The sequence below is a fragment of the Onychostoma macrolepis genome, chromosome 04 (assembly GCF_012432095.1).
Source record: "Onychostoma macrolepis isolate SWU-2019 chromosome 04, ASM1243209v1, whole genome shotgun sequence".
NCBI lineage: Eukaryota > Metazoa > Chordata > Actinopteri > Cypriniformes > Cyprinidae > Onychostoma > Onychostoma macrolepis.
In genome coordinates this window covers 35,040,626-35,056,855 of record NC_081158.1, presented here as the reverse complement: position 1 = coordinate 35,056,855, position 16,230 = coordinate 35,040,626, and the positions used below count along the sequence as shown (strand labels likewise).

The 16,230-nt window shown below is 35.9% G+C and overlaps 1 protein-coding gene across 3 annotated transcripts in view; it reads right to left on the bottom strand.

The window, feature by feature from the left end:
• The window catches only part of xpot (exportin, tRNA (nuclear export receptor for tRNAs)), a 19,450-nt gene extending 3,220 nt beyond the window's left edge, over nt 1-16,230 (bottom strand). The window contains exons 1-21 of one of the 3 annotated variants that reach the window (XM_058773270.1): nt 16,078-16,230; nt 13,903-14,053; nt 13,607-13,689; nt 13,398-13,454; nt 12,804-12,873; nt 12,491-12,709; nt 12,225-12,409; nt 11,098-11,266; nt 8,599-8,835; nt 8,472-8,510; nt 8,324-8,386; nt 7,369-7,511; nt 6,694-6,838; nt 6,245-6,364; nt 6,003-6,097; nt 4,995-5,064; nt 4,670-4,908; nt 3,188-3,473; nt 2,158-2,347; nt 1,963-2,079; nt 73-188 (exon numbers count right to left, since the gene is read on the bottom strand). In XM_058773270.1, the coding sequence (XP_058629253.1) occupies nt 73-188; nt 1,963-2,079; nt 2,158-2,347; nt 3,188-3,473; nt 4,670-4,908; nt 4,995-5,064; nt 6,003-6,097; nt 6,245-6,364; nt 6,694-6,838; nt 7,369-7,511; nt 8,324-8,386; nt 8,472-8,510; nt 8,599-8,835; nt 11,098-11,266; nt 12,225-12,409; nt 12,491-12,709; nt 12,804-12,873; nt 13,398-13,454; nt 13,607-13,689; nt 13,903-13,992 (2,733 nt within the window). In that variant the 5' untranslated portion in view covers nt 13,993-14,053; nt 16,078-16,230. Of the gene's footprint in view, nt 1-72; nt 189-1,962; nt 2,080-2,157; nt 2,348-3,187; nt 3,474-4,669; nt 4,909-4,994; nt 5,065-6,002; nt 6,098-6,244; nt 6,365-6,693; nt 6,839-7,368; nt 7,512-8,323; nt 8,387-8,471; nt 8,511-8,598; nt 8,836-11,097; nt 11,267-12,224; nt 12,410-12,490; nt 12,710-12,803; nt 12,874-13,397; nt 13,455-13,606; nt 13,690-13,902; nt 14,054-16,072 lie in introns of all 3 variants that reach the window. The other 2 variants (XM_058773272.1, XM_058773271.1) reach the window with 2 other exon arrangements.

The following is a 16,230-nucleotide window of genomic DNA, read 5'->3' as shown; positions in this document are numbered from 1 at the left end:
CAACAGCAAATCATTACAAATCACCGTCAGACATTTAATGCGAGCGGTTTATGAAAGCCTTGACTGACGTACCAGAACAGTCTGGGCATCTGAAAGGTCAAAGGTTGGTTTCAGAGGGGCCATGAAGCATGCTGGGACGATATGCTTATAGATGAAATCCGGAAATCCCACCAAACCGTCTTTTCCACCTGAGAAAGAGAACATGTTAAAAGCAGTGTATTACAAGTATTATTATATACTATTATAGTTTTTATTAAATGTTTTGAATTCACTTTTTTCCATTTTCATTTTAATTTATTCAGTTTTTAATCATTTTATGTACTTTTGTGTGTTAGTTCTCATTAAGGATATTATTTAGGTTTAAATTATTTTAATTAAAGCTTTAGTTCAAATTATTTTCTTCTCAAATCTATTTTACTTTACATTTTACAAAAATTATTTGAATAGTTTTATGATAACAACCCATATTAAATGTCTTGATGCTGCCTGAAGAATAACATGTTAAAAGCAGCGTAAATTTAGTATTATATATTATAATTTATTAATATTTTGAATTAGCTTTGCATTTTACTTTTTCATTTTTAATTTAATTTGTTTAATTTTTTAATAATTTTGTGCTTTTGTTTTTGGATTATTATTTAGGTTTAATTTAAACTTTTAATTTTTATTTCCAGTTAGTAATTTTACTTTAACTTAATTTCCTTTAGTTGCCAGTTTATTTTAACGTTTCGCCTAATATTTATAGTGTGTTATTTCAGTTTTATTTCAATTAACAAAAATATTTTCATAGTTTTTAGGGATGCACGATATTATCGGAACCGGCCGATAATGGCTTAAAATGTAAACATCGGCATAGGTCCGATATGTACAATTATGCCGATATGTCATGCCGATATGCTCAGGGTGTGCTAGCGATAAGATCAAGTCAGCACTATGGTCATTCTTAAAGCAAATGTTTGCCTGAATGGTGACTAGATTAGCTGTTTTTTTGATCGCTGCATTTAAACTGAGAATGCATGAACAGAATAACTTGCAATAGATTCAACAGTCACTAGCGCATGCAGCAATGCGAGTTTTAATTCCCTAGCGGGTGCTGTTGGCCTGCTTGTAATTAAATGAAAGTAAAATACACAAATAACATTTAGATTGTATTTTTGATTATCTAAAGCAGTAAATGATGCCATAAAATCACGAGTATGTTTTGATTTAAAGGTCAGAAGATATAGCTTACATGAATAAAAATCACAAACATGACACTTGTAAATTAAATATATACACATATATATACAGATTTATTCATTAATGTGTAATATGTTTTTTCAATGTATTCATATTATAAAAGAACTTCATTATTGTTTATTTAATTCTAACAAATAAGTTTTTGTTAAAAGCTAACCAAAACTACAAATAATTTGTTTAGAATTTCTGCACAGGAGACACTTGGTGTTGTTTCCAAACAAAAGGAAATATATCGGTATCGGCAAAAATGAGTTGAAAAATATCGGCATATCGGAAAAAAAAATGCAATATCGTGCATCCCTAATAGTTTTAATGATAACCACCCTTATTAAAAGCCTAGAAGCATAACATGTTAAAAGTGTTATTTTAGTATTACTTATATATATATATATATATATATATATAAGTAATACTAAAATAGTTTTATAATATTAATATTTTGAATGAGCTTTTATTTAGTCAATTTTCATTTTAATTTAATTCTTAAGTTTTAATTTCTATTTCCAGTTAATAATAAATAAATAACTTATTTCAGGTAGTTGCGAAGGCAATTTTAACAAGTTTTCACCTAAAGTTGTATATTATTTCAACTATTTCAATTAACAAAAATTGTGTCAATATAATACAGAAATATAACCCATATATAAGTTTTAGTTACCGATAACAACCCATATTAAAAGTCTAGATGCTGCTGAATCTGCTGTGCTTGAAGTGTTTTCGTACCCCAGAGTTCCACCAGTCTGGACAGGATAATGAAGCAGGTTTTCTGAGCGATGGGGTCTGGGAAATCCACAGCTCCCTGGATGATGGTGAACAGCACACGCTCGATATTCTCAGCTCCTGCCAAACAGCAACATAAAGTCAGTTCACATTTTCAGGCACAGGTTTGCTGTCTTTCTGAACAGGACAGCGCCTCACCCTGACTGGCCATGACCTCGTTCATGCCGCTGCTAGCGATGGTCTGAATGAAACTGAAGTAGCTTCTTCTCAACATCTGCTTCTCTAACGCAGCCGTCTGGTCATTCTCCTCTGCTGGACGAGACAACACCTCGAATATGGCCATCACTAGAGGCATGAAGATCTCCTGGAGGAAAGGAGACACCTGGTTCTGGGAGAGACGGAGAGGCCATAGGAATTATTATACAAATTGTATTATTAAAATTATATTCATATATGAATTTGTTTTATTAACCACTGGTAAATGTATAAATGCAAACCATCTTGTAGCACTACCATAATTAAATGTCCGCGAAAGTACAACTGCATGATTTGGGGAGGAAAAAACAAAACAAAAAACACCTTGTGATTTTTCGAATAAAAATTGTGACTGAAAAAACTAAATACAGGTTTGCTAAGCTTGTTTGTGGGGCTGCACAATTTGGCCAAAATTGTGTGATTATATATCAATATGGATATAAAATAACAACAACAATAATAATTAATAATAAATTACAGGACAGTTAAAAACCATATAAATGTTATATATTGTATAATTTATTACTACTAAATAAAAATTACTAAAAAAACAAATGGTACTATTTGAATATTTCACTGTAAAAGAAAAAAAAAGTTAAAAATGATAATGTAATTATAAAATTTGAATTATTATTCTTAAATTTTATTATTAGTAGTAATTTTTATCATTATTATTAAATAAATTATTAAACAAAAACTATAATTGTTACTATTTGAATATTTCACTGTAAAAAAATATAATTATATATATTTTAAATATATTTCACTGTAAAATAAGAAAAACAATTCACTGTAAAAACTGTAAAGTTACAACACCAACCATAATATTGTTGATACGCACTAAGCATATGATTTTGCATTCACAAATGCACGTTTAACTGACCCAAACTTGGGACAGATGTACAGACTGAGTTTGTGCGGAGCAGCGTTTACTGTAAACTGGTTTATTCTGATTAATCGTGCAGCCCTGTACCTTAAACTTGGCGGTGATCTGACTGATGAGCGGGATGAACTCTTGCAGGTCTTTGGGTTCGCAGTCCTTCAGCATGTGCTGCGACGCCGCTGGAATGAAGGGCAGCACCTCCTCCTCCAGACAGATGATCATGCGGTGGAGGAAGGAGCGCACGGCACTGCGCAGAGACCCTCGCTGGACAGGACAGCTAAGCGCTGGAAGAAAGGTCTGCAGGCAGTCCAGATACACTTCAGAGCAGCCACACTGCTTCACCGTCTGCTTGTTACTGAACGCCTTACTGGTGCGACTGAGGAAGAGGAACAAATCACCATGCAATGATTAGAATTTCTTCATTTGGTCCAGCTTTCTTAAATTGCACCTGCTCATGTCATGACTTGTGAGTCTGAGAGCAAATAACAGGCAAGACACCATTGTTTTTTCAGGCAAGCGCTGTTTTACTATCATTGAGATACCATTTTAATTTTATTTTTGTATTTTTTGCTTTCATGTTAATTTTAGTAAATGTTTTACTAATTTTGTTGCGTATTGTAATTTTTATTAGTTATTATTTTTAAATAAATATATAGTATATATAGTTTATTATATATATATAGTTTATTTTTTCAAGTTTTAGGTTATAGTTATTTTAATAAATCAAGTTAAACTTAATGAAACAGAGAAATGTTGCCTCAGAAATTAGCTGAAATAATTTTTTTTTATAATTTAATAAATAATTAAAAAATAATTTTTACATTTTTAAATATTTTTGTGTTTTTAAATTTAGGTTTTTAATATTTTATTTTAGTTGACATTTTATACTATTTAATTATAATAACCATGTTTTAGGCACTGGCCAATTTTAAGATTTTGGCAATTCTTGCTACCAATAACATTCAGGCTAGCGGAAAGAAAACATCTATAATTCACAATTGTGCGTTTATTTACTTTATCTATTTGCATTTGTAGATTTAAGAAACAATACATAACTTTAAAGGCCACAAGTTCTCTCTACACTTACACACCAAACTGTTTTACAATTGGACAAACAATTTGTCCATACATCATTCATCTGATTTAACATTTACATTTTGTTTTCTGGCTGTTGACAGTTTTTTTTCTTATATATGAAGTGATAAAAAAAAATAAAATAAATACAAAACCTCCTCTGTAAAAAAATAAAATATAGGGTCAACAAAATTAAACAAATTTTAAACCTGGATTTATCCAATGTTCATATTTCTGTATGCATTCTGTACTTCTGCAAATATATGAAAATTAGTACATTAACTGGGGTCTTATTTGCATTTTTATGAATATAACATTCTGTCTTACTGAACTAATGATTAATTAGAAACCCAGAAAAGCGCTATATAAAATGTAACATTATTATTATTATTAATTAACTAGGTTAAAATATTTAGCCTTGTCGCATTAAAAGTTTGATTCAAGTCAGTTCAACACAACATCTACTTAATCTTCATGTTGTCAGCGTTGTGCGTTTACCTGGCGAATCCCACAGCGTGACTCAGACAATCGGTCAGCACCGCCTGTCTCTCTTCGTCGGCCTCCCGCGGCAGTTTTGCGAGCAGCATGCGAAACGCCTCCATCAGCGGCGTCAGGAGACTGCGCATCAGAGCCTGCTTGCGCTCGGCCGGACTCTCTCCGTTCACGATCAACACGCCGGCCGTCTCGAACATGAACAGCTGATCATCACTGCTCAGCAGCGCAGGAAAGCCATTCTCCTGGACACACGAAGAGAGATGAGCGATCACGCAGCTGTTTAGGGCTGATTTACATGCTGCTTCATATGAGTTTTATGAGCCGTTACCGGTGGAGCGAGCTCTAACAGGTCCTGTATTCTGCTGAGTATGTCCTCGATGAATGCATTCATGTGTTTACTGCGAAAATAAACAAGAAAACAGCATTATTATCAGTGCAAGAACTGATTAAATGCATGCATTGAATGCACTGTAAAAGCGTCTGTTAAATGCATAAATGCAACATTTACTAGAGATGCATGAACATAGAAATTATTTCCTTTAAATTTACATTGATGCATTTAGCAGACGCTTATATCCAAAGCGAATTACAAATGCAGTGTCAAAGAGCCAACAATATGTGTAAAGTATAATGCCAGGCTTAATAGACAAGCTACAGAAGAGGAGAAATGCATGAAAGAAAAAGTTCTAAAAACCATTATAAGAACTTATATATATATAAAACACATACAAAATAAAAGACATGAAAAGTATAACATAAAATTATACATATATATATAATCTGATAACTAAGCAGTTTATATTATATATATATATATAAAATTTATTAACAGTTGCAGAATATTAAAATAAATTATAAAAAATAAAGTCTATTTCGGTGATTAATATCTGCCAATTAATAACTGTTTAATGTTAAAAATTAAAATGTAAAAATGAATGATAATGATGAATGATTTTTTAATGTTCTGTAATTGTTAATAATTGAATAAAAACAATTTGATAACTTGCAGTTCAGGTCTATTAAATGTTAAAAGTGAGGCTTTCAATTGTACTGTAAATGTTAAATGGCTATAATTACTCATTTTCAGAAAAAGAATTAAAGAATTAAAAAGATTGTTATAAAACATTTAAAATAGACTGTTTTGTTGTTATTAAATAAATTCTGAGATCTATCGATTAATTACAGAAAAAGTCTGAATTTCTGTATATGTTTAACTGACTGACAGCCCTGTATAAAAAAAATAATAAAGGGTATATAAAAATAAACAGAAATTGCTAATATAAATGGACCCTTTCACCTAGTGTGTGTGCATGTATATAGCTGTAGAGTAACTCACTGCAGGGTTTTGATGAAGCGTGAGAACAGATAAGCCACTCGACTGCGCACCTTTGGACTGCTGTGCCTCAGACCACGATGGTCTAAAAACGCCATCTAAACCAAACACAAAACACAGCTTAAAACTAAATCTGACTGCATCGTTCTCACATCTCAACAGTGTTTAAACTATGGAGTGACACACAAAACCGCTGCAGGGTAATTGAGTGAAATTAGTCAGAGGAACAGGCTTCAAACACTCACCAAAACACTAGGAATGTGCTGCGGCTCAACGAGGAAGAACTTATCATAACGGACGACGGTCTCGAAGAACTCCAGAGTCACAGAGGAATGCTGATACTCGCTCACACCACAGGAGATCAGCTACACACACACACATCATGTATGTTATTTTGTGCAGAGACTGATTTGTTTAATCTGCCTTTTCATTCAGAAAGTAGAGTAGATGTGCATGTAATTGTGTGTGTATATATATATATATATATATATATACACACACATATATAAAATCAGTCTGTGAGTAGATATGTATAGTATATTATATGCACTTGCATATCATTGCTCTTTTGTTGATTTTGATTGCTTCCATTGTCCTCATTTGTAAGTCACTTTGGATAAAAGCATCTGCTAAATGACTGAATGTAAATAAATGTAAGAAAGCTTTAGAGAGAAACATCGCATGTTATTCTCACAGTTCTCATCATGGACTGCAGCGTGCTGGTTTTCGTGGTGTCTCCAGAGAAATGCGCTCCGTGAGACGCAGGAAGAGCTTCACCCAGCATATACAGCAGCCTGATGGCCACCTCCACCTCCATGAACTGCACCGCCTGCCAGTTCCTGCGCACACACAAATCAATAACAACATGTCTTTAAATGGGCTTTCAAGTTTTGATTTGTTAAATATGCGTCACACGAGCTCAGGGTAGTGATGTTATAACCGTGAAGACATCCGACCAACCTGTTTTGCAGGTTTGTGGAGTCTTAACACTAGAGCAGGGGTCAGGAACCTATGTAAGACACACCTGGCTCTTTGACAAAAATCATGTGGCTCGTGTGGTCTCTCACCCTTTACCAACAAATGATCTATTACAAAAATTACACATCACTAGAGATCAGCAATTCATTTGTTGTATGAGCTTTAAGTATAAGCTTATAAAAGGTTTAAAATAATCTTTTTTTTTCAGTGCTGTTCGCGAGAGTCATGACAGCAAACCACTGACGTTTCTATGGTGACGCCAAAAAGTGGCTCTTTGGTCAAAAAAGGTTCTCAACCCCTGCACTAAGAGCGTCAAACTCATCTCAGAAGAACAAGGACAACACTCTTTTCTGTGATATTTCCCAGCATGCTGTGCAGGTGTGTGTCTTACTGCATGGTGGCGTTGAAGACTCTGTGCACGGCTTCCAGCAGAAGCTCAGGAGAGACTTGAGCCAGTCGGTCCAGCAACATCTTTAACTGTTTCCTGTATTCGACAAACATGGCCTCATCCTCGCCCTGAGAGAAACAGACAGACTATATTTTAGGTTAGGGCTGAACTATTTATCACAAAACGAAAAGCACAATATGGCTTAGTGCGATTGTAAAATTAAACAGATGGGTTGTGAGTTTCAGAAGTCGTTTTAACGTGAATTTGGGAATGCAATAAGCGCCAACCGTCTTCCCATAATTTAAATGAGAAGTTCAAATGAACAAAAGACAGTTTTTAAGGCCTTCCTGCAGTTTCTGTCAAACTTTTCATTTCACTAAATAATTAAAGCATTTTATATATTTGATACTGATATTTCCATATCGGCATTGAAGGCTATATTCATGGCAAATTCAAAAATAACAAAATGTAAAATAGTCTAAATAATAATAATCAAACGAATTGCATGTTATAATTAAATTTTTATTTTTTTTTACAAAAAAAAAAAGAAAAAGAAAATAGATAAATAAAAATAAGCAATCTTTCAATTTGATATTTGATAAAGATTGATATTTTGGCAGGAGAAACTTTAAAAAAAAAAAAAAGTAACTAATTTTTCTGAGTAAAAACATTTCCTAATATCATTTAAAGCAGGACACTCTAATAAAATGCTGTACAGTCAAGAAAGACTTTTAAAAAGACAAATCACATACAAGTTCAGTTCTGCTCATTTCTTCCATCTAAATAAATGTTACATGATTTAAGATTTTAAGACGGCTATAAATATTTAATTTTTATTATAGATAAGAATAACGTGGTAAAAAAAAGTATTTTATATTATTACACAGTTAAACTGTAAACACTTTATTGGCACAAACAAAAACAACAACGAAAAAAAAAACACGCTTTCCACACTGACCTCATTTTCAAAGTTATACTCGTCATCGTACTTGAGTTTGTTCATCACAGCCAGCATGATCGCCTGTTAGCAAGACAACAACAATTATAAACAGCAGCATTAATTTACACTCATGCAGCTGAGATATGAGCCTGTGATGCTGCCGTACCTCCACGTTGCTTTTCTGCTGCTCATTGAGAACTGGAAGCTGAAAAACACAAACACACAGCAAGTTGAAGATGAGAATCACGGGTAGATCATCCGTCAGTCTCAAAATGAGAGGTTAGCATGTGTACCTGTTTGAGAACATGCAAGTAGTCATAACACAAGCCCACGATGTTGGCTGAAATATCATCATCTTCATGAATTAGCAGCTGCAGCATCAGGGGAACCTTCGCCTCCACAGCGCGCAACGTTTCCGCCGAAACCTTGATATCTCCCATCTTACTGAGTTTAGTCCAGCTCAGCACCAGAGACTGACCCATCCCGTTAACCAACCGGGAGAACTTAGCCAGAAAATCCACATCCTCCTCCTGATGGACGTGACAGATGAGAAATCAGTCTGATTAACATGCAACTTGAGATATAGCAAAATCGATATCACGATACGCCTTGTGTGATTGTAATTTAACAAATATATGGGCAACTATATGGGGTTTCAAAGTGAAGAGCGCCACTCGAGGCAACCTGCCGAAATAAAATCTTGATGGATTAATAAATAAATGAAAATTATTATAATTTTTTTTAATTAAGGTACAGATATTGGTAATGTGATTTTATAGTTGTACTACAAAATTGTATTATATACTTTTTATTTTAAAGCATAATTGTGTTATTACAATATATTTCAGATTTTGTTTACAATAAAGCCATAATAATAATAATTATTATTTTATAGAGCTACTGAATTGGTCAAGAAACAGTGAGAACGTAGCATACAAAAACTCAAACTCAAAATTGTATTTTTATTTTTTAAACTGCTGACTTTATGGTTACTAAAAGAAGTCTGAGGAAACCAAAGTGTGAAAACAGATTTTTCAAGTTTTCCACAAATCAATCAGCCCCAAAAATTAGGGCTGTCAAAAAAAAAAAAAAAAAAAAAAAAATTGAATTTCGAATATTCATTGAATTTAAAATAAAAGTCCACATTCGAATGCAAAAACGTTGCATTTGAATGTTAGGTGTGCATCAGGCTGCATTATCAGTGTCGGACGAGATGTGATGACGATGTAAGTGTCATTGCATTGTAATGCTTTTTTTAGTCTATCCAGTTAAACCCACTAGATGCAGCGCTGCTACGTTGTTCATTCAAAATATTGCGGAAAAAGAGAACATCAATACGGAGATGATGTTGTTTACATCAAAACTGAAACCAAGCCGTTCACATAGAACGCATATTTATCGCATTTTCTAGAGCAGAGGTCCCCAACCACCGGGTCGCGACCCACTACCGGGCCGTGGAAGAATTCCTACCGGGTCGCGAGAAAGTTCTGGGGAAAATGTGTATATATATGACGCTCTGTTATTTATTGTGCATAAATGATTTTTCTAATTACTCTTTATTTTCGTTGTATGCGATTGATATCGAGTAGCAATTTGACGATGGTTAAATTAGTAAATAAAAGATTGCTCTGATCTGTCATAGGGCTTAAACGGATCGCAGTTGATCCGTGATATACGGACCAGGTCCAGACCCCACCGTTCGGCATGTGATTCGCAGATTAATTTGCCAATTTACACGTTCAATCTATTTAAAACCACAAGAAGAAACGAAACAGAACTCAATTCGTTACTTGCGCGCTGTACTCGCACACACCCGAAGCATGCACAAGCTTAGAGACGTGTTTCAGACAGTGCGGCATACCGAATTGATTCCTCTTTCATGTATTCATGTAGTTTATACAGTAGAAGGCGAGCCAATGGATATCACACAAGCAACGTGCAAACTTTGCGCAATAGTTATGCCGGTGAACGTCTTAACTTCAGTCATATAGAAAGTGAAAGTAAAAACTGACAGAGCATTAACAGTGCATATTATCTCAGAGACAAGAGACGAATCTACTTCAACATGTGCTGTTAACAGTATAAAAGAATAGAGCTGTTTTAAAGACCCTATCCACAACACACACCCCCCCAACCCCCCCGCCTCCGGTCCGCAAGATTTTTTTCAAACCGTAACCGGTCCGCGGTGTAAAAAAGGTTGGAGACCCCTGTTCTAGAGGGACATCTATCACAGCTGCACTCGCGTCTCACACAAGAGAGCTGCATGTTTAGAAAGTTAAACTTTTAAAAAACGTCGAGACTTTACGTCTGTTTTTCCCCAATCCCACTGCATCATAGTACTTACTGAAAAAAGCACTATTTGTGATTGGTTTTTGGTCGTTTGTATGAAACTATACATACATGATGCTGATTTGTTTCTAATTGTTTAAGCAAATTAATTATATATGGTTTATAAACATTATTTTAAACATTATGCAATTTCTTCAAAAGATAGCAGTGTTATTTTATCGCTTTCAATAAACGTGCATTAGTAATTTTTTTTTCCAACATTGTACTGTAAAATTAAAAATAAATACAAACTTTCTTTTTAACGCCATGCCAGTTTCTATGGCTATATTCACGGTGAGAGTCAGGTTTAGTTTTTCAAAGTTTCATTTTTCTAAAAACTCTAAGACTGAATTGGATTTACTTGGTTAAAAATCTTTTTAAATGTATCAACAGAATAAAACAAGTTCCTGAAAGGGGTTTTTGACAAGATGAACAGTTTCCAGAACAATTATGTATTCACACACCTGCTCGATATTGAAGAACCCTGCGGACTGCAGCACCTGACACAGAGACTCCACCAGCTTGGTTTTGTCAACAGGATCCATGCCCTTATTGACGATCTCAAACAGACAATCGCACGCCTCCTCACGCAACTCCTCCATGGACATGTGGCTGAGCAACAGATTCACAAACCTACACAAACACACACACAGCTGTCACATAAACAGACAGAAAGCTCAAGGAAGGTCATTGGAGTCAGTCTGACAATATATGTGACCCTGGACCACAAAACCAGTCATAAAGGTAAATTTTTCAAAATTGAGATGTATACATCATCTGAAAGCTGAAATAATCTTTCCAGTGATGTATGGTTTGTTAGGATAGGACAATATTTAGCTGAGATACGACTATTTGAAAATCTGGAATCTGAGGGTGCAAAAAAAAAAAAAAAAAAATTAAAAATAGAGAAAAATCACCTAATTGTGCAAATTAAGTTCTTAGCAATGCATATTACTAAACAAAAATAAAGTTTTGAGGTAATTTTCTTCATGGATAAATATCTTCATGGAACACGATCTTTACTTAACCCTTGTGCGACCTTTTGGACATTTTTGTCCTTTTCAGGTTTTTTTTTCTCCCTTCATCATTTTTCCTGTGTTATTGCCAGCTGCATAAGTTTTGGCACAGGTGTGTATTTTTATTGGGATTTTACTATTTCACCCCCATTTCCTTTAATAAATCTATTTTGCACTAGGTACAAAAAAAAAGTTCCTCTCAGGACCTTAAGGACAAAAATGTCCCCATTGAAACCCATTAAAACTGCTATTTTTTTTTTTTTTTAAATCGCAGTGCCATTTAACTGTAAAATGATGCAATTATCTGCCATGGGTCTTCTTTAAAATGAGACCAAACTTAAGCTCCCAAGCTTCAAATTTTTATGACAGTTTTTTGACATGGACATTTTGTGTAACTTTTTTTTTATTGACGCACAAGGGTTAATATCCTAATGATTTTTGGCATAAAATAGAAATCAATCATTTTGTCCCATACAATGCATTGTTGGCTATTGCTACAAATAAACCTGTGCTACTTATGTCTGGTTTTGTGCTCCAGGTCACATATGTCTGACCTTTATCAGAGCTGCTCTGACCTGTCATTGGCGATGAGGTTGAGGTCAATCCAGGACACGTACGCACCCACCACCTCCAGACACTGGCAGGTCAGCTCGCTGTGGGTGTGTTGGTACGTCTGAAGGATCTGGAACCAGGACTCCACTAGCGCCGGGATGCACTGCTCACGCATACCGTCCTTAATCAAAGTGTTTCTGCGTGTCTCCTGAGGTAGGAGAGAAAGAGACGTTTTAATGGCATTACGGGACCAGAAAACAGATTTCTCCTTGAGTTGGGTCAGTTTTACCTCAGGACTGTGCAGGATGTCCCGATCAACCACCTCAGCATCGATAGCCATCAGCGTGCGCAGGTAAATGTCCACACCGTTCGGATTCAGTCCCACCAGATTGAGGATGTCAAAGAAGAACTTGGGCCACAAAGTCACATACTCCATCACAAACGTCAGGGCCAAAACCTGCGCCGCCTTATTCCTGATGAAGGGCTTCTCTGGACGCACGTTCATCAACTGGACAAACATGCAAATACATGCAGACAGGAAATCATATTTCAAATGCACATGTAGCTTGATTTTTAATGAATATCAACGAAACAGTACTAACCTGTGCCTGCAACCATTTCATCAGGGTCTCTCGGATCAGCTGCTGTTGAGCTGCAGTGAGTGACCCATGTCTGCGCAAAACAGCATTGATACAATTTTGAAAGCTGCATGAAACTCTATCCACCTTATTTTTCAATGCTTCTTAAGCAGCATAAAAGACCGGTTTTGCACATGTTGAAAATAAGGTTGATACACAGACATTTTAGGGACGTTTTAATGAAATCAAACCCAGACCAAGAGCTGTCAATTTTATAGCCAAGACTAATTAGTTATGTGATTAATTCTACATTAATTAGCTAATGTTTAGTATGTGACTGACACAGTCTCCCTCTAAACACAAATCATTCTCTTTCTTTTCAAGGTTTAAAGTCAGCTTGACATTAAAATTCACCTTATTAATGCACTTTATAGATCTTAATGTGAACATCAGTGCATGTTACTTTTTTTGGATCTTGTAATGTTTAATCAAAACATCATAATTTAAACATTCATGCATTTGGTAGACAATTTTATTCAAAGCGACTTACATTGCATTCAAAGTATACATTTTATCAGTTCATGCACATTTCGTGTGTTTGCAAAGATTCAGTAATACCTGAATTTGATCTGGTGCTCCAAGACTTGAAAGCAGAAGAACTTTACATGATCGTCACTGACAGAGAAACACACACAGATTGCATTAATCAATATTGTTGTGTGAAACACAGCAGTATGGCACATATGTAGCAGCAAGGCCTGCTATAATCTTACATAAATAAATACACTAGATTCAGCCGTTTCATGCTCTGCTGAAGTCTATTTTACCTGTAAACCCCTTTAGCCAGGGCTTCAGCACACACCTCCCATCCATCTAGAGACTCTTTCAACTGCTCAAAATATGCTAGCGCCTGAAAACACACAAGAGAACGTAAGTCAAGAATGTGTTTTACTTGCTCAATGATGCACTAAGAGTATTAGTTATGGGAAATATGTAAACGACCAGTTTGTGAATGATGTGCACCTAAATTCAGACAAAGATTGCACGCAATACCAAACCGTCTGTGAGTAAATGCATGAATTAAGTGTGTATATGTTGGCGTGATCTAGTGGTTTGCGCTCACCCTCTGCCTGTAGCAGGCATCGGCGTTGGGGTTCAGTCCCATGAGGGCCTGCTCGTCCATGATGGCAGGTAACGCCGACTCGCAGGCCATACGTGGGTTAGCTGCTGTCCTCGATCAGTTTATCCCAAATCTCCAAACAGGACACACACATCTGAGAGAGACACAGGCATCCACATAAACATGAGTCAGACTTTAATATCTTCCAGTACACACAATAACAATAATGTAAATAAACTCTTACAAAGGAAAAAAAGTGGTTGACTGATAATTGGAATACTGATAGACAGCAGGACGACCAATGGCTGATATAATATTGATATACAGAATACAATTTAATTACTATAAGACATTAGTCGTGGCCTAATGGTTAGAGAGTCGGACTCGTAATCTAAAGGTTGCGAGTTCGAGTCTCGGGCCTCGGGCCGGCAGGAATTGTAGGTGGGGGGAGTGAATGTCCAGCGCTCTCTCCACCCTCAATACCACGACTGAGGTGCACTTGAGCAAGGCACCGAACCCCCAACTGCTCCGGGTGTCTGTTCACAGTGTGTGTGTGTTCACTGCTGTGTGTGTGCACGTTGGATGGGTTAAATGCAGAGCACAAATTCCGAGTATGGGTCACCATACTTGGCCGTATGTCACTTCACTTTCACTTTCACTTTCACATTAAATGACTAAATAAGTAATGAGCAAGTTAACAACTGTTAATACAACAAGTGAACATTTCGACATATTGATTCTGATCAAAGAGGCCTTATTAACCGGTCAATATAACAATCAATCATTAAAAACTGTACTGTTGTGGTAAAATGGCAGAGAGATCACACTGGAAAAACATTTGATCACATTTTACTGTGTTCAATCCACTTAAACATGTAAAATGTATTAATTGTGTTTATCAACTATATGAATAATATTGTTGCATTAACCGAAACTGCATGGGTGGATCAAAAAAGTATGTTTATTAACTTTACTAATTCCATGTGCAAAAATGTAAAAAATTTAAAAAAAACTTTTTTGTGTGTGACGTAATAATAACAGTATTAGCAAGGTAACATATTGAATATTAAAGTATGACCGTTTCAGGTCATACATCCATGTAAAATGTCATCTTTACACCATATTTACACAGCAAAGGTGGCACAGAAGCGCTTCTGAAGTGGCATTTAGGTGTCTTTAACACAGGCTTTTTAATGCTGCTCAGCATTATTTAGTCCAGCTTTGCTCTTTACCCTTAAGTTTGAGCAGCCGTAACTCATCTGTGTAGTCACATTTATTTATCATTATTTAGAATGAATTAAAACAAAGGGCTTTGACAACAAGCTGTTAGATTATTATGCAATTCAACATCAATACGCACTGAATAATTTGAAGTGACCTCATCAGAACTACTGATATGTGACCAAACAAATACACACATGCTGAGTCAGCTCTCTTTCAGCACGACTGACTCACTCTTTCTCTTCCTCCTTTATTCCCTCTTTCACTGTGTATACACACTAATAAAAGCGTCAAAATATCCTGGCATGGCATTATAACGCTTTTAGGACGTGGTACCATAGTAATAATACCATAGTCTTTTGACATGCATCATGACAGTTCTATAGTACTCTTTAAGTGTACGTTAAATACTATGGTAATCTACTATCATGGCATTTCCACCTGACAGCACCTCTGTTGTACTTTTTCTGATGCAACACGGGCCCAATAGTGAGGTTAATCAACTCCACATGATGCACTAACCCAAAACACTATTACATATGCACTATATTTACCTCAGATTAATTATATTTACCTCAGATATTCGCTTAACTCGCGACAACGATCTCGTGTTATCAAAATAACCGATTTATTCCTGCGCGCTCGCGCTGTTAGCCGACAAGCGTGTCACGCGCGTGCCGAATCTCAGCGAACGTGGCGTGACAGACTGAGAAAACACGCCGAAATAACGACAAACATCCGTCGTACGGCAACCGAAATACAAAGCTGACGCGCGTGTGTAGTGTTAACTAACACACGTGGGTAGTTTAGTGAGTTATCGGCTTAATTGGCGGATAAGATTGCTGTGAATGTGATGACGCCGCGCGCGCTGTCAGACAAAAGACTCGAGCGAAACTTTCATATAAATGAATAAAACCGTGTAAACGTATGGATAAGGTAAAGTTTACCGCACCTTACCGTGAACTTTACCGCTCCATCATCATCATCCGCCCAGCTCAAGCGACTCAGTGCGCATGTAACAGACTCAACAGCGGCGTGTCGGCCAACCGGATATGCGGGGTATGAGAACAGGAAGAACTTCAGCGCGTGGACGCGCGCGCGCACGCACGC